Source organism: Anopheles merus, chromosome 2L (assembly GCF_017562075.2).
Source record: "Anopheles merus strain MAF chromosome 2L, AmerM5.1, whole genome shotgun sequence".
NCBI lineage: Eukaryota > Metazoa > Arthropoda > Insecta > Diptera > Culicidae > Anopheles > Anopheles merus.
This window is the reverse complement of record NC_054083.1, coordinates 6,450,201-6,469,079: the sequence shown is the minus strand read 5'-3', so window position 1 is coordinate 6,469,079 and position 18,879 is coordinate 6,450,201. Positions and strand designations below refer to the sequence as shown.

Sequence of the window (18,879 nt, the reverse complement as noted above, 5' to 3'; positions counted from 1 at the left end):
GTCATTCGAAATGACAAACGAAGGGTAGAGCAGTCGGAACATTTTTTTCATTATCATGAAATATTTTAAAAAATCATCAAATATTGTCTGTAAAATATGTATCTCTTTATTTCATTTGAGTGAAAAAGATTTTCTGTATTTAAAAAAAATGGAGAGTTTTCAATCGTTCAATACTGCCAACCACACAATTTTACATCGTAAGTGTCCTACCCCCTGTTGAACAACGCAAAAAGTGCGGGCTTCTCGTTGTTTTGATTTACTCATTGGCTCATTGGTATTGGCTCATCAGAGTAGGCCGGTTGCACATGTTTTTTTTGTAGTTTGCCAGAACGGTGAGGTAATTGTAGTTATGATTAAATAGAAGCTCGAAAGCATGGTCAATTTGTGCGATTTGTTGCTAAAGTACAACCACTTTAGCAAAGTGGAAGACGATGTTTTCATCTACATCGATAGAGTGCTGGAAAATGCGTCAGGTACGTAAGCATAGCGCCGATGTGAAACATTGCTGGATCCGGGAAACAGATCGCAATAAACTATGTTTATTTTTTTAGAGATATATGTGAGACAACAAAAAGCAAAACGCGAGTTAGAGTGCTTAGAAGATCAGTTAGCAGAGAAACAAAAGCAATCCAACCGTTGCGTGTTACCTGTTCCGCGATCGCCGGTCAAGAAACGTAAAGTTCAATCCTTGGATTCACCACTTTCTGCACAAAAGGAAAATGTATCAATCTTGGTAGACTCGACCATCTTTCCTAACAAATCAGACTCGGACGTATCGGCGAAACTCGAGCTAAACATTTTAGATTCCGAGGAACCGTTCTTTGCACTTACTCAAAGCCCTCCTCCCCCGGCTGCTCCTCAGTCGCCATCGCCAAGAGCGATACTTTCTCCTAGAAATGTATCGAAACCTTCACCTCTACGACCCATGAAACTTTTATTTCCCGAAGAAAACATATCCGACAAGAAGCCTTTCCTGCGGGAGAGCCGTTTCGGGAAAAGTGTAAAGTTACTGGAATCTTCTTCGGTGGTTACGGAGAAATCCAACACGCCTACTACTCCCAAGACGACTCCAAATGGAAAATGGACGGGCAAAAATGCCAATGCAACCATAGAAATCTCCAACACAGATCACACTCCGCCGAGTGGGCTTAAGCGATTCCTTTCCCTAGCCGACAGCAACCAACGCTTTCGTCAGGTGAAGCTAAACTTTCCTCGCCAAACCAAGCAATCACCGATGAGCGAGCCTGAGCATAATAGTGTAAATGATACGTTGTTTAGTGACTTTGTTGTACCAACACCTCCGTCAGTGGCCAACAAGTCAAAGTTTTTAAAAAGCTTACGAATGAAAAAGCAATCAACACTGATTTCAAGGGCACAAGACGATAAACCGGGTACTAAAGATGGCTCCGATGAAACACCATCTTCCACAGCAGCTAGCAAAGAGCGTCAGCCAATGTTCCCTAACGATGACGATGACATAGATCAAACGTACTGTCCCGGGGTAGAATCTACCAGCAAACTGTCGAAAGGTTTATCATTCAAAATAAAGCAAGAACCAGATTCGCAACAAAAGGAACGCAACCCATTAAAGGTCCCATCTAATAAAAAGTTGGAATGTCTTTCGGACCACATACTAGGAGTAGGTGAAGATTCGGAACCGAATGAAATAATCGTTTTGCCAGCACCAAGCCAGCAATCAGTAATAAGCGTCGCCGAATCTCAAAATGCTACGGACATATTTATCAGCGAATTAAACGGCGAACATGCCAAGCGGATGGACGCAGTCACCATAGGAACCAATCCCAGTAATGTGCCAAGGTAAGATTTCCAAACAAGGAATATTTCTCCGGAGTTGTTGTGGAATATCTTCGTTTCTTTTTTTTTGTAGAGCTAATCGCGAGCTAGGAGAACTATCAGGATCGGTCAAACCATACATTCGTGGCTATGAACAACCGTCCCCACAAGGTTTGTGCATCGATTGCACGATGCTTTACCAATACCATACAACACGTGGTGTATCGAACGACACGGCACGATCGAAATTGCCACGCAATTGTCGCAACTGTCGAGTGGCTCAACTGCATAGTACTCCTCCCGGGTTTTGGGATCCCGATTTTCTTCCCACGCCCGAGTAGCTCAGTTCGATCATGATCGTAAAGAGGTGCCATCAGGATGCCATAATGTGGATGTGTGTGGATGTCAACGAGGTAAGAGACGAAAGGGATATCTATTGGTAGATTATACTTCACCAGCAATTGTATAAAGTGAGGATACCGCTCCACCGTGCATGCAATGTTCGTATTAAAAACATAGGGTTTGAAATCCAAAATCAAATGAATTATTTTTATTAATGCATTGTTTGTATCATGTTTGAATTGACGCTATTTGTGAAAAAAAACAATCGTTAAAGTACGTTATTAGGGTTGCGTCCATGCCGTTTACAGGTTTCCTCGCTTTTCTTGTTCCGCCTCGATAGCTTCGAATAACGCCTTAAAATTGCCAGCACCAAACCCCTGTTGGAGTAGAAATAGTAAATTAAACTGTAGGCGGATTCCGCGGATCGTTTGAGCGAATTACTTACATTGTGGTTATGGCGCTGAATCACCTCGATGAATAGTGTGGGCCGATCTTGCATGTTTTTGGAGAAGATCTGCAGCAGATAACCGTTTTCATCGTAATCGATCAGAATCTTGAGCTCTTGCAGCACGGCAAGATCCTCCTTAATCTTCACGCTGCTCGACTTCAGACGCTGGCGCAGCTGATCATAATACGTATCCGGGATGGAAAGAAACTGCTGACCACGAGCTCGTAGATTACGAATAGCGCCAATGATGTCGTTGGTGTTGAGTGCAATATGCTGCACACCGGCACCACCATAGTACTCGACGTACTCCTCGATTTGGGATTTCTTCTTTCCCTTGGCTGGTTCGTTGATTGGCATTTTGATCGTTTCCTCGTAGTTGGTCATAACGATCGAACGGAGAGCGGAATACTCCGTATGGATCTGGCTATCGTCCACCGACCAGAAACGGTGGAACATCAGCATCTTCTCGTACCAGGCGGCCACCGATTCCATCTGCAAATCGGGCTGATTTCCTACCACGTGGTCGATAAAGTTCAAACCGACCGTTGGAAGCATGCGCAGCAAAACATCGTTGTGTAGTGGCGGCTTGAACCCTGGCAAGAACAGGCCACGGTAGCGATGGCGCTCCACGAACGTGTGCAGCGTATCGCCGTACGTTTGCACCGTCGCGAACCGAACCGTGCCATGTTCGTCCGACTCTTCCCACACATCGCGCACCACCTTTGCTCCGCGCTCCTTGGCACGGCGCACGATCACGTCCAGGTCCTCTACCTCGAAAGCAACATCCTTAACTCCGTCTCCGTGTCGTACCAGGTGATCTCCGAGTTCACGATGGCCCGGCTCGTAGGCCGACACAAATACGAACACGATCCGATCCTGGCGGACGGCATGCTTCACGAGCTGTCTGCTGCCCGTTTCCAAACCCTGATACGCGTAGTCCTCAAACCCGAAACGCGTCGTGTAGAAGCTGGCCGCCTGTTTCGCGTTACCGACGTAGAATGTGATGTGATCGAACGAAAGAAACTTTCCACCATCCGGTTTCGGCCCTTTATCGGTGTATGTGGTCTAAAACGGGATGGCAGATATAGGAAAGTATAGCACATCAGTCCTAAATAGAATTGTAGGTACACCACACTCTTCACTGCATATAGCAATATAGCACTCACCATAGTATGGTATAAAAGTTCTCAAAAGCTACACGTAAATGATAAAAGTCTATTTTGTTGTGCAAGCACACAACACACTGGTCACTTTCTATGAGTTTGAAATGCACTTATAAAGCTATTCCGCAGCAAGCAAATGAACCGAAGCACGGAATGCGGATTGTGGTAGAAGCTATGCAAAGCTCTGTTAAAGAAAAACTGACTCCAATCCACCCACCGTGTGATTCTTTTATAGCTTCAGTCGATCCGTCCGTTTGAGTCGTCCGTTGTTGGGACGCAAAACAGGTCGCCTGTTAGAAGCATTAGTTTTATTTTCAACTCTCATTCCGCTATCGATCTTCGGTGTCTGTGTCTCCATCGTGCATTGGGACGAGTTTCAAGATCCTGTTTTTCAAAAGAACGGCGACTGTTTGCTGTTCCTAACGTCCACCCTAAAGTTGCTGGCGCTTTCGACGACACTGTTGATAGGGACAGTGGAATGAATTAAAAACACAACAACAACACAAAACACTCACGCCGTGACGTCGCGGTGATAATATTCCGATAAACCGGTCTCCGATGAGGTACGCCGGTAACACACGCTCACGAAACTTTGCCTAGAAGAGTAGAACTTTCTCGTTTCGCTCGCTTCTCTCTGATACTTTCCCTGGATACATTTAAAGTACGCTGAAGCAGAAGCTCGTTGTCAAGGAAGATCACTCTGCGGATGGCTAGAAACAGCGATCGTGCATGAAGGAGTTGCATTATTTTTGCCCGGCGACTGAAAATGATCTAGCCATGATTCAGTATTTTGAATATTTAATGCGTGGTGACAATGAAATGCCATTCGAATGGTGTGTGCGAAGTTGTTAGCGAGGCGCTTTGGCAGCATGGGTGGGTCTGCTCGGTCCCCATGCCGATCGACGTAGCGATCGGTGGGGACGAGCCCCCAGAACATGTTTTTATAGATCAAAGCAGCAGTACTTGCGATGCTGACGTCGTTCCTTTAGACAGGCACAAGCAGTAATTTGAATTTGTTGACGGTTTAACATGTTGTTGTTGTTTACTATCGTGGGGCAAAGATCGTTTAACACGAATCCACTGGGTGTGATGTTTGTTTTGTATGGATATCTTTTAAACGAATGAATACATTTTATATTTTATTAGATTTTTCCAATATGTCCAGAAACTAAAAGCAAACAGCTAATAGTTTAGTTTTCCTATCGTGAAATATAAGTTTTTTTATTTTAACAAATCTATTTATACCACTATCGGATGGTTTCAAATGATTAGTAATGCAGTTGCTTTCTGAAGCGTGCCCAAAAACATCAGCATCATTCACGAAACCGGCTCCATATGGACCGGTTTTGGTAAAATATTTATGTCTTAGATATCGGCTTTACTGTTCGGAAAGCTGTTAAGAATGTACGCATACACATGCGAACGGAAACCAGACGGTGGTACGATTTTATTTGATCCATGTTTATTTGTTTGCATCAATTTCGTTGTAAGTTGAAATACAAGATACAGTATAACAGAGCTTCTTATCATTCGTTACTGGATGCATCTTACGCTTTTGGGGGTATCTAACAAAGTTAAATATGCTATACTAATATATTCACTATCCTATTAATAACGGTTAATGAAGCGACGAAACCCTCTTAACATAATGTCGATGTTGCATGATGATGCCTCCCTCTCATTGGCTAACGTGTGATATACGTGGCTGATAACGTGGGATGATAAGTGTAACATTTTTCAACACAAACAGCTCTCACCTCCAGTTTGTTGTATATTACAGTCTGAAGTGATTTGAAATGATTGCCAAAATAAGACACAATCGGTAGAAATGCATCTCCATCTAGAGAGCAAATTAAACCCAAGCATTTCGTTTGATTTTTTGGGATTGGATTGAAACATAGCTACAGTCGTCATTTTCAACCTCTGTATATGTTTGGTGAATTTCGAAAAAGTGATCGCTGAGACCCGTACTACCCTTTTAAAAAAGCGTGTGTATTGGAGGAACGTACCCAACATGGGAGTGGGGCCAAATGCTAGATTTACTACTCTTCCACGGGTTGTTGGTAGTTCTTCTTGCGGAATGAGGCCAGGCGCATTCGCTCCATTTGCAGTGCCTGCTCTAGCTCAAGCACCTTTACCTGTATCTCCATCTCTTTCGTTTTGGCTTGATGTACCGTCAGCGTGCCAAGATCCAGATCCTGGGAATCTTCCAACCGCTGGCTGCAATCCTTCGCCGTGGCAACAACAATCCCGGTCGCTTGCGTGACGTTCTTGGAGGCGGTGCCCAGCGCTGTAAGGTTGGTGCTGGATCGTGGAGCTTTCACGCGGCTGGCCACTACAAGCTGTGCCGTGCAGGCCGCAATCTCCTGGGCGGCTACCACCAAATCTAGCTGATGTTTTGCCCCGCCGACCACCGTTTTATTTGCCGCCGTGCTGTAACAACAGAAGGGGTTTGGTAAGAGATGAATGAAAACCGTCGCTAAGCTAGACGTTGGTACACTATACTTACACCAGAAAGTTGGCACCTTGGGCTACACTCTTGGCTGCCGAAATGAGTCCCTCTGTCCATTGGTGGTTTCGTTTGTAGAATTCCTTTGCCGAAGCGGTTCCTTTGCCGAGTGCAACAATTTCCGTTTGCAGCAAACGAGATTTCTGCACTAGCACTCTGATCGCTTGCATGAGACTCGTGCAGGCATCAAGAATCTTCTCGTTCACCTCTAGCTTTATACCCGAATCGGAAGCGCGGGATTTTGACAGCATTTCCTGTGAATGATTTTGAGTAGGTAGTTGTAGAGTTGGGAACGCTGGAGCCTTAGTACGGTTATCTTTCCACCATGCAAAGAGGTGTAACGAACCTGTATGCGTGATGCAGCTTCTTCGATCGCTTTGTCCATGGTGGTCAGCTCGGACTCCACCATGTCGCCCAGATTTTCAGTACCATCGGTTTGCTTGCCCAGGTCGACGATCATGGTAGTTACCTCTTCCAGTTTTGCCTTCAGGTCAGTTATACGATCACTTACTGTACCTGATTCGCTTGTTTTCTGCAGTGACTGGAAGAGGGTCGTGATCGATTGACCCAGTTTCTTCAACTCTTCTGCGATACCTGCGGGAATGAAAAAAAAATCTATAAAAAGTGGTTCTAGCATTGGGAATGATTGTGTGTCGTTTAATCGAACAAATAAATACTCACGAATAAAGAAATAAAACGAAAGTGAAGAATTGACATAAAATGTATGCAGCAAAAAAAGTATTGTTTAAGAAGTTTATAAAAAATGTAATTTTTCAGAGAATTTCTATCAATTTTTTACATAACTAGCTCGAACTTTGGCTACAATGCACGCATCTAAATGTATAGTTTACGAAATACTGAAACGGAATCAGATACATTGCTCAACAGTTGCAAGCATAGAGCAAGCTTAACTAATTTGAGCTAGCTGCTATCAGTTGGATTGACCATTCAACCTATTGCATTCCGATATTAGAATACAACACCAAGTACGCGAGTTTAAAAAAGTTTACACATTTGCCTAACCCTAACGTGAATACTTACGTTCACCGCTTTCAATGTTTGCTGAGCGATTGCATACAGTCATGCCCTGTACGTGAGCAGAAGCAAGCAGATGCGCTCCGATAATGACTTTCCGCGCCAGCGATTCTACGTTCGTCGAATTGTCCTTTAGATAGTTCTCATGGACCATCTTCAGCTTGGTCAGCACTTCTTGAAGCTCTTCCGCTATCATCAAAAAGTAGGTGGGTGTTCCGCCCGCTCCGGGCATTTCGTTTTCACCGATAGCGCGCAGTGTCAGCTTTTCCGACGATTTAATGCACGCCTCCAGCAGGGTGCGCAGTGCCGTCTCTCCACTAATTTTGCAGTCAATGAGCGCCGTTTCTAGCGCTTCCACCTTCAACAGCGCAGCCTGCAGTTTGTGTTCCGTTTGCTCCTGTTGGTGAAGTAAATCTTGCAGATCAGATTCAATCGTTTCCTTTTCGGAAAGTAACCGTTCCATATTTGCATCTAGACTCTAGGGAGAGTAGAACAAAATTTACATTATCCGGCGGGGCGGGCCGACACAGCCATAATGTGCAGAAGGCGTAAGAAACAAAAAAGAAAAATCATTAATTCTTTGTGTTGTGTTTCATTTACTTACTTACACAACAACAACAGAAAAAACACGGAGACAAAATGTTAACACGTATAGCGTATGTGATGATTTAGTTTGTATGCTTACTCATGTGCGTACAAGCGACGAACGAACAACCAACCAAACAACGTTACGTTCAAGCAGATCTGCTTTAGTGTGGCACAAAATCATACCAACAATGAAGATGCAAACATAGCAAAATGGTTATCAATGGAAATAATAATAATATTAATAGCAACAACCACTAACACCAGACGAGCATCGGTTATAGCACAGACAAATGAGACAAAGTCCCGCTATCCTCTGTTTGGTGCGGCATGTGTGTTGTGTGATGGGGATGAGCAGCAGCAAGCAAATGATTGTTTTTACAACTAGCCACAATAGTAATACCTGATATTTTTCTTCCAGCTCCCGATACTTTGCATTAAATTCTTCCAATTCGTGATCCTTTTGCTCGAGAACTGATTTCAAATCCTTTTCCAGCGATTCAAAATCAGCCTGCTTTTGGGAGGATTCCGTTTGAAGCATTAGCAGCTGCTCCCAGGTTTGTTCTTTTTCGCCCGCTATGGTATCCTTTTCCGAGGCGATAGTGGCCAGCTTATCGTTCATTTCCGTCTGCAGTGAATCGAACCGAAGCAGTTCCTCCTGGTGTGTTCGCTGGAACTCTTCCGCTTGCAACGCTTTGGCTGCTTCCAGTTCGTTGTATTGTTGTTTGAGTGCATCATTTTCCGTCCGCAATTGTTCAATTTGATCGGATAGTTCTTAAGGAAGAGAGAATAATGAAAAAAAAACTTGTAAAAAACAGTGCAGCAGATACACTTAAAAGAAAGAAAAACGCTGAAAAACATAAACCAATTTGCCGTCAAACAGAAACACTTACACGATCACACAACAGACACAGTGTAAGCAATTTAGATTAGAAAGGAAGAAATGATTCAAAAACAAATTATTAAAAAGAGAAATAAGAATTGTCCCACAAGTGCGGCTCGAAACAAAATCACGATTGGTTAGACGTTTTACTTTTACGAAGGGAAAATGACTACAACACTTACCCTGCGCTTTAAGTGAATTTTCGTTTACGCTCTGCTGCAAAGACATTTCTTCCTTTGCGTAATGATCAGTCTTTAGCTCCAGTTCGTGCATCTTTGCCATGCATTCCTGGTACTTCAAATCAAGCTCCTGCTTTTCGCTCTGTATTTCGGCTAACCGTTCCTCTAGCGTTCCCTTTTCGTTCGAGAGAGCTTCGCGTTCTTGCTGGAATGTGTGCAGTTCGCCCTCTACCCGCTCGAAGTTGATGCGAAGCTCGGCAATTTCGGCCTGCCGCGACGCTTCCATCTCATCATAGCGGCTCTGCAGCGATTCACACTTTTGCGTCATGATTTGAAGCTGTTCGCCAATGGCTTCCTGCTCCTGTCGTGCGTCGTTCGAACTTTGCTGCAGTGCATTCTGTACCAGGGCTTGCTTTTGCTCGAGCTCTTCCAGCTGGCATTGGAGTTCTTCCTTTGCTTTGCTCGCTTCCGCTGCAATTTTCGTGGACGAGGCTAGTTGCTTGCTAATTTCGCCATGCTATGGAGTGTAATCAAAGAAAATGGGTATCATGAATGCACAACATCTCCAATAGCTTATATAAGTTAGGTAAGGAAATTAGAAGTTAAAGGGCATTTTCTACAACACAACGTGACGAAACCTACAAAAGGGGATAAGGAACGAGCGTCTAAGATTATTTGGAATTATTGTGAAGGATCTCTATCGACACAATGACCTTTCACCGTTTCAAAGCTGTAACATTGCTCACTCGAACTAACCTTTTTATAGCATGCTAATTTGTATTGATCGATTTTCATCTTTATAAAAATAGTGTAATAATAAAATCGGTTTTCATCCCCAACAAAGCAAAAACGAAAGTAGGAAAAGTAGTCAGTAGTAGAAGAAAAAGATGCTAATATTAAAATGTTATATCCGTTAAAAAGATTGAAATGTTGTTGTTAAATTAGTATTAAATCATTAGGCAAGAATCTGTCACGTACCTGACGCAGTAGGTTCACGTGCTCATCGCGTATCTGCGTGTACATGGTTTTTAGTTTTTGAAACTTTTCCTCACTGGCTTTTGCACGTTCCTCTTCCGCTTGCGCTCGTTCTGCAATGTATCAACAATCGATCAGCATTAGATATTGAAACTCCCTTTTGGGGCGCGTATTACTTACGCTCTAGCGTAGGTGCCGTTTGGGCTCGCAGTTCCAGCTCTTCCTTCTGAAACCGTAGATTGGTAAGTTCGCCTTGGCTATGCGTAAGCTGTGCATTGAGTGTCGCTATTTGGTCCTCGAGTCGACGCTGCACGTCCCGCTGCTCGCTGGTGGCCGCTTTCAGCTGGTTGGACAATCCTTGCGTTTCCATCTGCAGGTGGCGAATGATATTGTCCCGCTCCTGAATCAGCCGTTCCAGTTCCATAACTTGTGCCACCGGTACGACCGGCGCCGGAGCGGCCAGCTGATGGTGGTTGTTCGCGTGCGGAAGCTCCGGTATCGGTGGGATCGCCTCGGCCGTATCGATCAGATTGTCGATCGCTGGCGGTTCCGGCTCATTGTCGATGGGTTCACTGTCGGGCATCACCACTACCGGCGTTTGGTAGTTGCCGAGATCGCTTTGCTGCTGGAAGTTGGGTGGCGCCTCCGGGAGCTTTGGTACGGTGATCAGGTTAACAAAATACTGCAGATTGCGCGACTGTCCGTAGAACGATTTCAGCTGATGGAACAGTGTGTTGAAGCGCTGACGATGCCCAGTCAGCAGATCTGAGGGTAAGTTGGCGTGCAGTTTAAACATCACGCGCACCAGCATATCGTACAGTGGGTTCGAGTCTTGAATGCAAGGAATCAACGGTGCCAAACGGCACTGGCCCGCCGAAGTCATCGAACTGACGCAGAATGTTGTGATGGAATTGAATACTGGAAAAGCGCATAAGATAAGAGGGTCGTTACACACAAAAACACTCCCTCCAATAATTCAGACGTGATCGTGTCTTACTTGTGCCTTGCAGCGCAATGATATCATCCAGATAGTCGAATATCTCAACTGCGAGCTGAAAACTAGACGAAAAGCAAGTAATCATATATAACAAAAACACCAGTTTCAATCAAATTCAATTTTGCGAAATGCGTGATACCTACTAAATGTTGATGTCTCCCTCGCCAATCTTTTCCAGATCGCCCTGGCGCAATGATAAGCTGCCCGGTACGCGAGGGTTGCGATCGTGAAACTCGAGCTTCGTCACGAGCAGCTTGGTGTAGTGCTTGATGCAAATACCATACCCATCGTTCAGATGGCCCCACAGCTTTCCGGCCTCCAGCAGCATGGCCCGGTGCCGCATGGAATGCTGACAGCATAGCGGGTGGCCCTCGCGCAGTATCTTGTGAAGCAGATGGCAGAACTTCCACGCCACTATCCGATTGTCCTGTATCGGTTGCCGGATGGCAATGGCCCAAAATGCATGCGCACCATTGCTGTGGAATGTACCAATGATAGCCGCACGGACGTGCTTCACCTTGATGGGCATTTCCACATTGCTGAGCGCTTTGGAAATGCTGATAGTCTGTGGACAAGAAACAAGAACAAGAGAAGCGGATGAGAAACGTAGTGGACAGCTTTCCACTGCTAACAAGGGCCAAATCATGCCTTCAATAAGAAAAAGAGGGTATTTGGGGATTGGTTAAGTGATCTTACTTACCAGATTATAGTATTCCTTATCCGTTAGCGACATGTTTTACAGTCAAAAATGCTTTGCTTTACAAATGGTTCCGTGCAGTAATATTCACTATAGTAGGTACTGGGAAGGAATAAAACATGTATGTATGTACATTTAATGCTAATTCCATGCTACAATCGTCAATGGTGAACGAATGTGTATGTTGATGGTGTTACAACGCAACAACACACTGTTGGCAGCGTCGCATTGTGCACACAGAACACAACAGCTTGCGTTATTGTTGTTACAATGTCTTGGATAGTAAACAATAATAATTTGCCCTTAAATAGCATAGCATACGTGCCTGGAACACTTTTTGTTTGTGTGGAACATGTGTGCAAGTATCAAAACAACAATAAAATTTTATGTATTCACGTTTGATATATGCAACAGTCTGCATACTCTACTGACAATGAGATTGAATGCATTATTAGGTCAAACACTATCAATTTCAATTAAATATTTGAAAAGTCCCTTATGGTTAGCAAAGGATTAGTGGTTTGTTTTATTCAAATTTAACACAAAAAAACCCTACTTTTGAATTAAACGTAATTTAGTATTTCCTCTTCCACTAACACTGAGCAAATGATTCAGGCATTCGACATTTTCGTACACCACGGATCCGCAAATGGCTGATAAAACGATAAACGAATTCCCTTTATCTCTTTTGCTTTGCTTCACTACCACACCACACTCTGATTCGTCGTGCCGTTTGGTCAAGTGTTTGCGTTCGATGATTCACACGCACTCTTGCTAGTAGTGGAGACTTACAAAACGCTTTACTACAAACTTTGACTACTTTTTTAATCAAAGTGGTGTTTGTGATGTTCACCAAATCCACACAACTGCTGCTCGCGACTGAGCAAACACACTGGTTGATCGCAACCGAATGCAAATGCCACACAAGTATCCCCACATTCAAAAGAAGGGAATTTCCATGGCAAACCCTGTGAGGTGCACAAATTAAATTAAGCATTACAATCACACCAATAGTGCGACTGTCGATCGATATTCAAGCGTGAATGTCAAAAGGCCTCCAATAGTGGAATGGTGGATTTCGGGGGGATTTTCGGCTTCCGGGAACTAGGGCCCAGGAGGAAAAACAGGAAGAAAGATCCTACCTTTCGGATCCCACCTTCGATGATCCTCACAGTTTCACTTTCACAGAATCAATACTGAGCCTGGTCAGGGCGTACTGCCAATTGAAGACCGAACGCCCGTAACACACTGCCTTTCGTACTATCTCTTGCCAAGTCCAGAGATAAATGGCATATCTAATCAGTTCAGCAGCAGTTTCGATAGATAGAGGTAGGTGGGCGACAAAAAATGAATACAACATTTTGCCCGGACTGTACTGTGTGTTTACAAAGATATTCTACTCAGCACACTCACGCACAAGCGCCTATTTTAGGTTCAGGTGTTCTATGTGGTAGTGGTTTTACTTAGACACCCTTTTTAATATTTTGTTCGATACAGCACTCTTACCAATAATCCGGCCGATTACAACCATACCGGAAGTAGACAAAGCTATGCGTCATGCTTTAAAATGTTTATTTTTATTTATTTTTCCATCATTACTCACACGAAACCATACGCACACAGGCACCTCGACATAACAGGTGTAACCATTTCTTGGTGTATTTCGATATCAAATAACCATGCCTTTCGGACGCCTTGGAGGGGAAAAAGTGAGAAAAGATATGTAAATTGCATTTGATCGATTGCTGCAACATGTGCATATAAATAAATATATTCTAACAATCGCACTCAAATTAACCCTTTATCGACAGCATCTCCACCACGCACAACGCGTGCAGCTATTGAAAATTCAACAAAATCGCTTCAAATGACGTCATAATTCGCTGAGAAATGTTAGGTTTGCCCTTTGCGACTGATGGTATGGTAAGAGATACTAATGCACTTTCGAATTGTTTCGAGCCATACCATCTCTAACGAATGCATTTTTCGTCCGAAAAACCTTAAAAGAAAACGTCGTAGGAAATGGGATCCACTTTTCCCGGCACCGCCAATCTTCGGTGTTGTGGAAGAAACCTTCGTGGAAGGCGCGGTGGGTTTCCTTTACGCAGCAGCAGCTACTACACTCGCACTCACTGGAGCGTGCAGTGAATGAAACCAAAGCAGGAGAGATTCGATCCGATTCACTTTCTTTACGATCTTTACCGCTAGCTGGCGTTTCGAATAAATGAAGCGATATTTACAACCACCGTGCACACTTTGATCGATGGATATTTCAATTGTTCCATTCTTTCCAATCGTTCAGTTCAGAGCACAAATCTGGCCTGCCACGACCCAAAAGAGCAAACGTTTGTATATTATTAACTTGTACAGTAACGAAGAACATACGTTATGCACTGTGAGGCCCTCCGCCAGAGCGGTGCTTGTTTCATTGAATTTCATTGAACGACTTCATTTACGTGTGGCATTGAAATTCTACTGTAACGGAACATCCTATTACACCTTTTTGAATTTCATTAAATTCCACCAATTAATACCGGACCGGACGACGCTAACCAGTCTGGTGAAGCGGCAGAACCGCTTCCGGTAAGCCTTTTCTAGCTGGCGATCACCGCAAACCTGAAATAGCAAGCATTCCGGTAGTGACGATGATGCCACTCCTATGATGATGGCGACGATGATGATGATGATGACTAAACGGCGGTGGCAACGTTCCGCAGCTGGACGGAAGTGCCCCTCTCTTTCTCTACTGCTTCTGCGTGTATGCGTGTGTGTAGATGTTAATTTTGTTTTGGTTCAAATGATATCAACAATAAGAACCATATCCCCGCTGACACTGAATTGTGTGTTAGGAGTCGGTGCGTGGTGTTAGTGTGCTCTGCTGCAGGCGACAAACTATTATTATTTTTATTTTTACATAATGCATGTATCCATGAATGAGAGTGACTCACAACGGGCAGGTGTTACCCACATGGTTCATTATTGTTGTGGTTGGTGCTTTATGGCTTTACAGTAAAGATGTGCAAGCGATGCGGCGAGCAGGAAGAAATTAAAGCATTACAATTCCAGGGGAATTGTAATTGTAATAATATATAGATGAAGATATCACTCCCAACGACGATATTTCACATCACGCAGATTCATTCATACATACATATATACATATATACATATACAGCACATTCAGAGAGAGAGAGCATGCATGCAGCAGAACGGAATCGTACCAAATTTTTAACGAGATTTTCACGCTCGATGTCAACGGGAGACTTCCGGTGCTGCAGTACACGCGGCAATGATAGCGAGGCCATGCTCGCCAGCTCTAAACACTCTAGCAACACCGTACTAACTAACCGAACGGCTGTTACAACCACCGAAGAACGGACAACTGAAATGTTCGTCTACACTCGCGATCCAGTTGCCGGGCTTTCCCACCCAATTTGTTTCCAACGAGATCAAGCCAGATGGATAAGAGAGCAGCAGGCGGTGGCGCTGTGACACTAATGGTAATGAGCACAATGCACTAGAAACTTCCACTATCCGTCCCTCGCACAACCGTGGTCAAGCGTGGGTCGACCGAATTTAGAGAATATCGGTGATCATCACTACCTGATCTGTTCGATGTGAAATTATTCACAAACGCGTCACGTCGCGCACTGCAGTTTCTTTTTTGGCTTGCGAAAAAGTGCAGTACCAACGTGAAGCACAGAATCACGAGAAGGCAAATTCAAGCCACACATCTACACTGATACCTCATAGCCTCATATCTGCTGCAACACTACTTTTCAAGCACATTTTCCATTGCGAAAAACAGCAACAAGAATGATGCACGCACGCACGCACACGACTCAACTGACGGGAGTACGAGAGCCGAATGGAGAGTGAATGAGGGCGTATGGTCGTATGAAAGCTGAGACGATCGTTAGTGCGTCGTTAAACAAGCTGCATCAGCTGCACGCGCGAGGAACGGGGAATGGGAGTGAAACTGTCAGCAAACAATAGGAGAGCAAACGATGGCTTTGTAATTGTTGCGAGACATTCCATGCTGCTTGTTATTTACGCCCGAAAGGAACGTTTCGTTTCTTTCGGCTACCGTACCACCAACCAACCACCAATCACCACCACCTTATTCCATACCATGTATGAAGCTTTCGATCATAGGATCAATGTTTTGTAAACAAACAGCAGTTTTATTCACCGTCATGTGTGGCAATTTCACGCAAGCTGTTACACTTTTGCAATTTTTAGAACCAGATTTCACCACTGGAATGTTATTAGCTTGCGAGCGAACGAAACATCATCACACTTGTTGTTAGTAGAACATTTTTACACACAAAAAGTGTACTGTGACGATATCCAACTGAAAAAGATGCACCGCCTCACTGTGTGATCGCTTTCGGACGTCGTGGTTGATGTGCTGTTCAGCAATAACAAACCACAATGGCGTACGCGTGGACATTTGGCTGCAATGTAATTAAAACGAAATGAATGTTTCTTCCAAACAATTATGTTTTATAGCTTTCAAGGCTACAAAATAAATACAAAAAAATACAAAATTGGTATATTTAATCAGTAATTGAAATTGCAAGTTTAGCATACGGGCAATTTGTTTTAAGTACAGGCGTCCCCCGAGTTACGACCCCCTCGAGTTAGGGCTTGGTACTTGTTCCGACTAGTGATGGGTAAATACAATTTTTTTCCGGAGTCGGATCGATCCGACTCCGGCACTCCTCGGAGTCGGACTCGGAGTTGCTCCGGACTGTTTAGCGGGGGGGGGGGGGGGGGGGGTGCATACGGGAAAACCCTCGGACTCATCAACTCCAAGTCCGGATCAGTCCGGATTACTCCGGATCACTCCGGATCCGGAATGACTGTCCATTATCGTTTAGACAATTCTTGATGAGCTCATTGACTTTCAAGTCGTACATCGAATATGTACGAAAACTGATCCGGACTGATCCGGACTGATCCGGAGTGATCCGGAGTTATCTGGAGTGATCCGGAGTGATCCGGAGTAATCCGGAGTGATCCGGAGTGATCCGGAGTAATCCGGAGTGATCCGGAGTGATCCGGAGTATTCCGGAGTAATCCGGACTGATCCGGAGTCGAATCCAGTTATGATCCGGAGCTGGAGTCATATTTTGCGCACCGGAGTCGGAGTTGATCCATGACTCCGCTCCGGATTACCCATCACTAGTTCCGACGCAGCGTATCGCAACGCATTGCGTGACGCAAGCTGGTATCTGTTCGCTGCCCAAGTGCCACAAATCCACTAAACGACCACTAAACGGCTTCTAAACGACTCAAGTTCTCTACCTAAACGGAATATAGAAAGACTTCGTTTAGCAGACGCCAAACGACTCATGCATTCTAAAAATAGCAAAAAAGCTGGTGGCGCTATCTGTTGGTGGGATACCCCAACCAGTTGAGCTTCATCGCTTGGAGGAGAGCTTTCTCATTTCCTCTGTACTGTTGTATGGTTTCGCATTGAAGTTATGCATCGCTAGAACTAGAACGGCGATACGATTGTTTAAATACTAAACTCCAACGGAAACCACCAGCACTGAAGCAAGTGAGATTTGAGCAATGGTCATTGGTGTTGATACCCACGTATCTAACCACACGACCATTTATATAGATTTTTGCTCAGAAAGTTATAAGGCTATATAGGTCATAATAAAATGCAACTTGTCGAAACACATTGCAAGAAAAGGATAGCAATATGATGATGAGTTGTAATACGCCATCTATTGATCAAACCAATGAAGCTGTGGAGCTTTCATTTTTTTTCTATGGATATTCAATTTTCCAGTCGTTTAAGCTTAATCTGTGGCGCTTGGGTGCGTTCTGCATGGATGTGTCAACACATTTTACAAAGAAAAACATTAACAAACAGCAATAATGCCTATTATTTAAAGGCTTTACAACTGATTATAATGTTAAATAAAAACTGTAAAATCCTTTCCAGTTGTACCCAAAACAGTGCAAAGCATGTTTACGTTTTTTGCATACAGGCGGTCCCCGAGATACATGGTACCTCTTATACGCGGATTCAGAGATACGCGGTTTCCTAAATTTGACAGTTCTTTGAGCAAATTGTACTGATTTGACACATCTATTGTAAAATGCCAAATAATTTCTGTTTTGATCGGATGTTAAAAACTATTTCAAAAGGTTTGAAACTGTTATTTCATTCAGAATCATATCAAATAATTGATTAAGTGGCTAAAACCACCCCCTAGTTGCAAATTTACACGAAAATTAGTGATATTTTGGCTAGAAATCACGAGATTCGACTTACGCGGAAATTCGAGATACGCGGTTTTTTACGGCCGTTTTCGGTCCCCATTAACCGTGTAACTCGGGGACCGCCTGTATTGTATACTGACCCGCACACACCTGTTTTGCAGAAATTACGCAATTATTTTCTCTACATTTATTTTGTTTTGTTTATAAAATTATTTAGTAGTCCAATTACAAGCAAAATTGCGCCCGAAACAATTTAACGTAAAAAAATATCGATTTTCACCCGATATGGTTAAATTATTTTGACAGACGCATCACGTCGTGCGTCGGAATAGAATTTTTTCTACTTTGACGCTGCGTCGGGCGTCGTTAACGCACGCGTCTGTCAAATCCCATACATTTTGGCAAAATCGCAACGCATTGCGTCGGAACAAGTACCGCTCTCTTACGACGATTCGCAGATACGACGATTTTGATTTTGACAGTGAAAAGTTGTCATCGAGAAGAAATTGATGTATATTTTTGAATTTCTGAGCTGATAACCGTTACACACACATTTCCAAAGATTCCACAACTACAGGCGGTCCCCGAGATACACGGTTAATGGGGACCTAAAACGGCCGCAAATTACCGCGTAACTCGAATTTCCGCGTAAGTCGAATCTCGTGATTTCCAGCTAAAATATCACTAATTTTCGTGTAATTTTGCAAGTAGGAGGCGGTTTTAGTCACTTTATGAATTGTTTGATATGGTTCTGACTGAATATAACAGTTTTAAACAATTTGAAATTGTTTTTAACATTCGATCAAAACGGAAATTATTTGGCAATTTACAATTGATGTGTCAAATCAGTACAATTTGCTCAAAGAATTGTCAAATTTAGAAAACCGCGTATCTCCGAATCCGTGTATAAGAGGTACCGTGTATCTCGGGGACCGCCTGTACCCGATATTGAATATCTATATGGTGTAAACGACTTTTTGTGTAAAATTAATACATTATCGAACAGAGTTTCAAATAAAAAATACGATA

The 18,879-nt window shown here is 43.7% G+C and overlaps 3 protein-coding genes across 17 annotated transcripts; 1 reads left to right on the top strand and 2 right to left on the bottom strand.

The window, feature by feature from the left end:
• Positions 1–170: 170 nt before the first annotated feature.
• On the top strand, positions 171–2,816 carry LOC121594898. Its single transcript, XM_041918711.1, has 3 exons — positions 171–473; positions 552–1,818; positions 1,889–2,816. Exons 1-3 carry the CDS (start codon positions 374–376, stop codon positions 2,133–2,135), a joined length of 1,614 nt encoding a protein of 537 aa, XP_041774645.1. The 5' UTR covers positions 171–373; the 3' UTR covers positions 2,136–2,816.
• LOC121594899 (4-hydroxyphenylpyruvate dioxygenase) lies at positions 2,330–3,969 on the bottom strand. Its single transcript, XM_041918713.1, has 3 exons — positions 3,751–3,969; positions 2,582–3,649; positions 2,330–2,513 (listed from the first exon to the last, which is right to left on the bottom strand). Exons 1-3 carry the CDS (start codon positions 3,751–3,753, stop codon positions 2,439–2,441), a joined length of 1,146 nt encoding a protein of 381 aa, XP_041774647.1. The 5' UTR covers positions 3,754–3,969; the 3' UTR covers positions 2,330–2,438.
• A 1,223-nt stretch (positions 3,970–5,192) lies between these two features.
• On the bottom strand, positions 5,193–15,989 carry LOC121594892 (huntingtin-interacting protein 1). Of its 15 annotated transcripts, XM_041918689.1 has the most exons (14): positions 13,388–14,553; positions 13,211–13,301; positions 11,611–11,709; positions 11,054–11,475; positions 10,911–10,972; positions 10,094–10,831; positions 9,917–10,026; positions 9,695–9,733; positions 8,942–9,455; positions 8,280–8,650; positions 7,298–7,769; positions 6,603–6,850; positions 6,257–6,510; positions 5,193–6,180 (listed from the first exon to the last, which is right to left on the bottom strand). In XM_041918689.1, exons 3-14 carry the CDS (start codon positions 11,641–11,643, stop codon positions 5,790–5,792), a joined length of 3,654 nt encoding a protein of 1,217 aa, XP_041774623.1. In that variant the 5' UTR covers positions 11,644–11,709; positions 13,211–13,301; positions 13,388–14,553; the 3' UTR covers positions 5,193–5,789. The 15 variants fall into 15 exon arrangements, with proteins under 15 accessions (XP_041774623.1, XP_041774619.1, XP_041774621.1 ...); XM_041918685.1 differs by lacking the exons at positions 13,211–13,301; positions 13,388–14,553 and adding an exon at positions 15,739–15,989; XM_041918687.1 differs by lacking the exons at positions 13,211–13,301; positions 13,388–14,553 and adding an exon at positions 15,800–15,989.
• Between the last annotated feature and the right edge of the window lie 2,890 nt (positions 15,990–18,879).

What these genes read in the sequence shown, in the direction of transcription:
- LOC121594898 (XM_041918711.1), top strand. Translation starts at nt 374, where the DNA reads ATGGTCAATTTGTGCGATTTGTTGCTAAAGTACAACCACTTTAGCAAA. An exon ending in AGTGCTGGAAAATGCGTCAG is followed by an intron (nt 474 to 551) that starts GTACGTAAGCAT and finishes TTATTTTTTTAG; the next exon opens with AGATATATGTGAGACAACAA. An exon ending in AATCCCAGTAATGTGCCAAG is followed by an intron (nt 1,819 to 1,888) that starts GTAAGATTTCCA and finishes TTTTTTTTGTAG; the next exon opens with AGCTAATCGCGAGCTAGGAG.
- LOC121594899 (XM_041918713.1), bottom strand. An exon ending in TTCAGCGCCATAACCACAAT is followed by an intron (nt 2,514 to 2,581) that starts GTAAGTAATTCG and finishes CTACTCCAACAG; the next exon opens with GGGTTTGGTGCTGGCAATTT.
- LOC121594892 (XM_041918678.1), bottom strand. Translation starts at nt 14,912, where the DNA reads ATGGCCTCGCTATCATTGCCGCGTGTACTGCAGCACCGGAAGTCTCCC. An exon ending in AAAATCTCGTTAAAAATTTG is followed by an intron (nt 11,476 to 14,828) that starts GTACGATTCCGT and finishes TCTTGTCCACAG; the next exon opens with ACTATCAGCATTTCCAAAGC. An exon ending in AAACATTGAAAGCGGTGAAC is followed by an intron (nt 6,851 to 7,297) that starts GTAAGTATTCAC and finishes TCATTCCCGCAG; the next exon opens with GTATCGCAGAAGAGTTGAAG.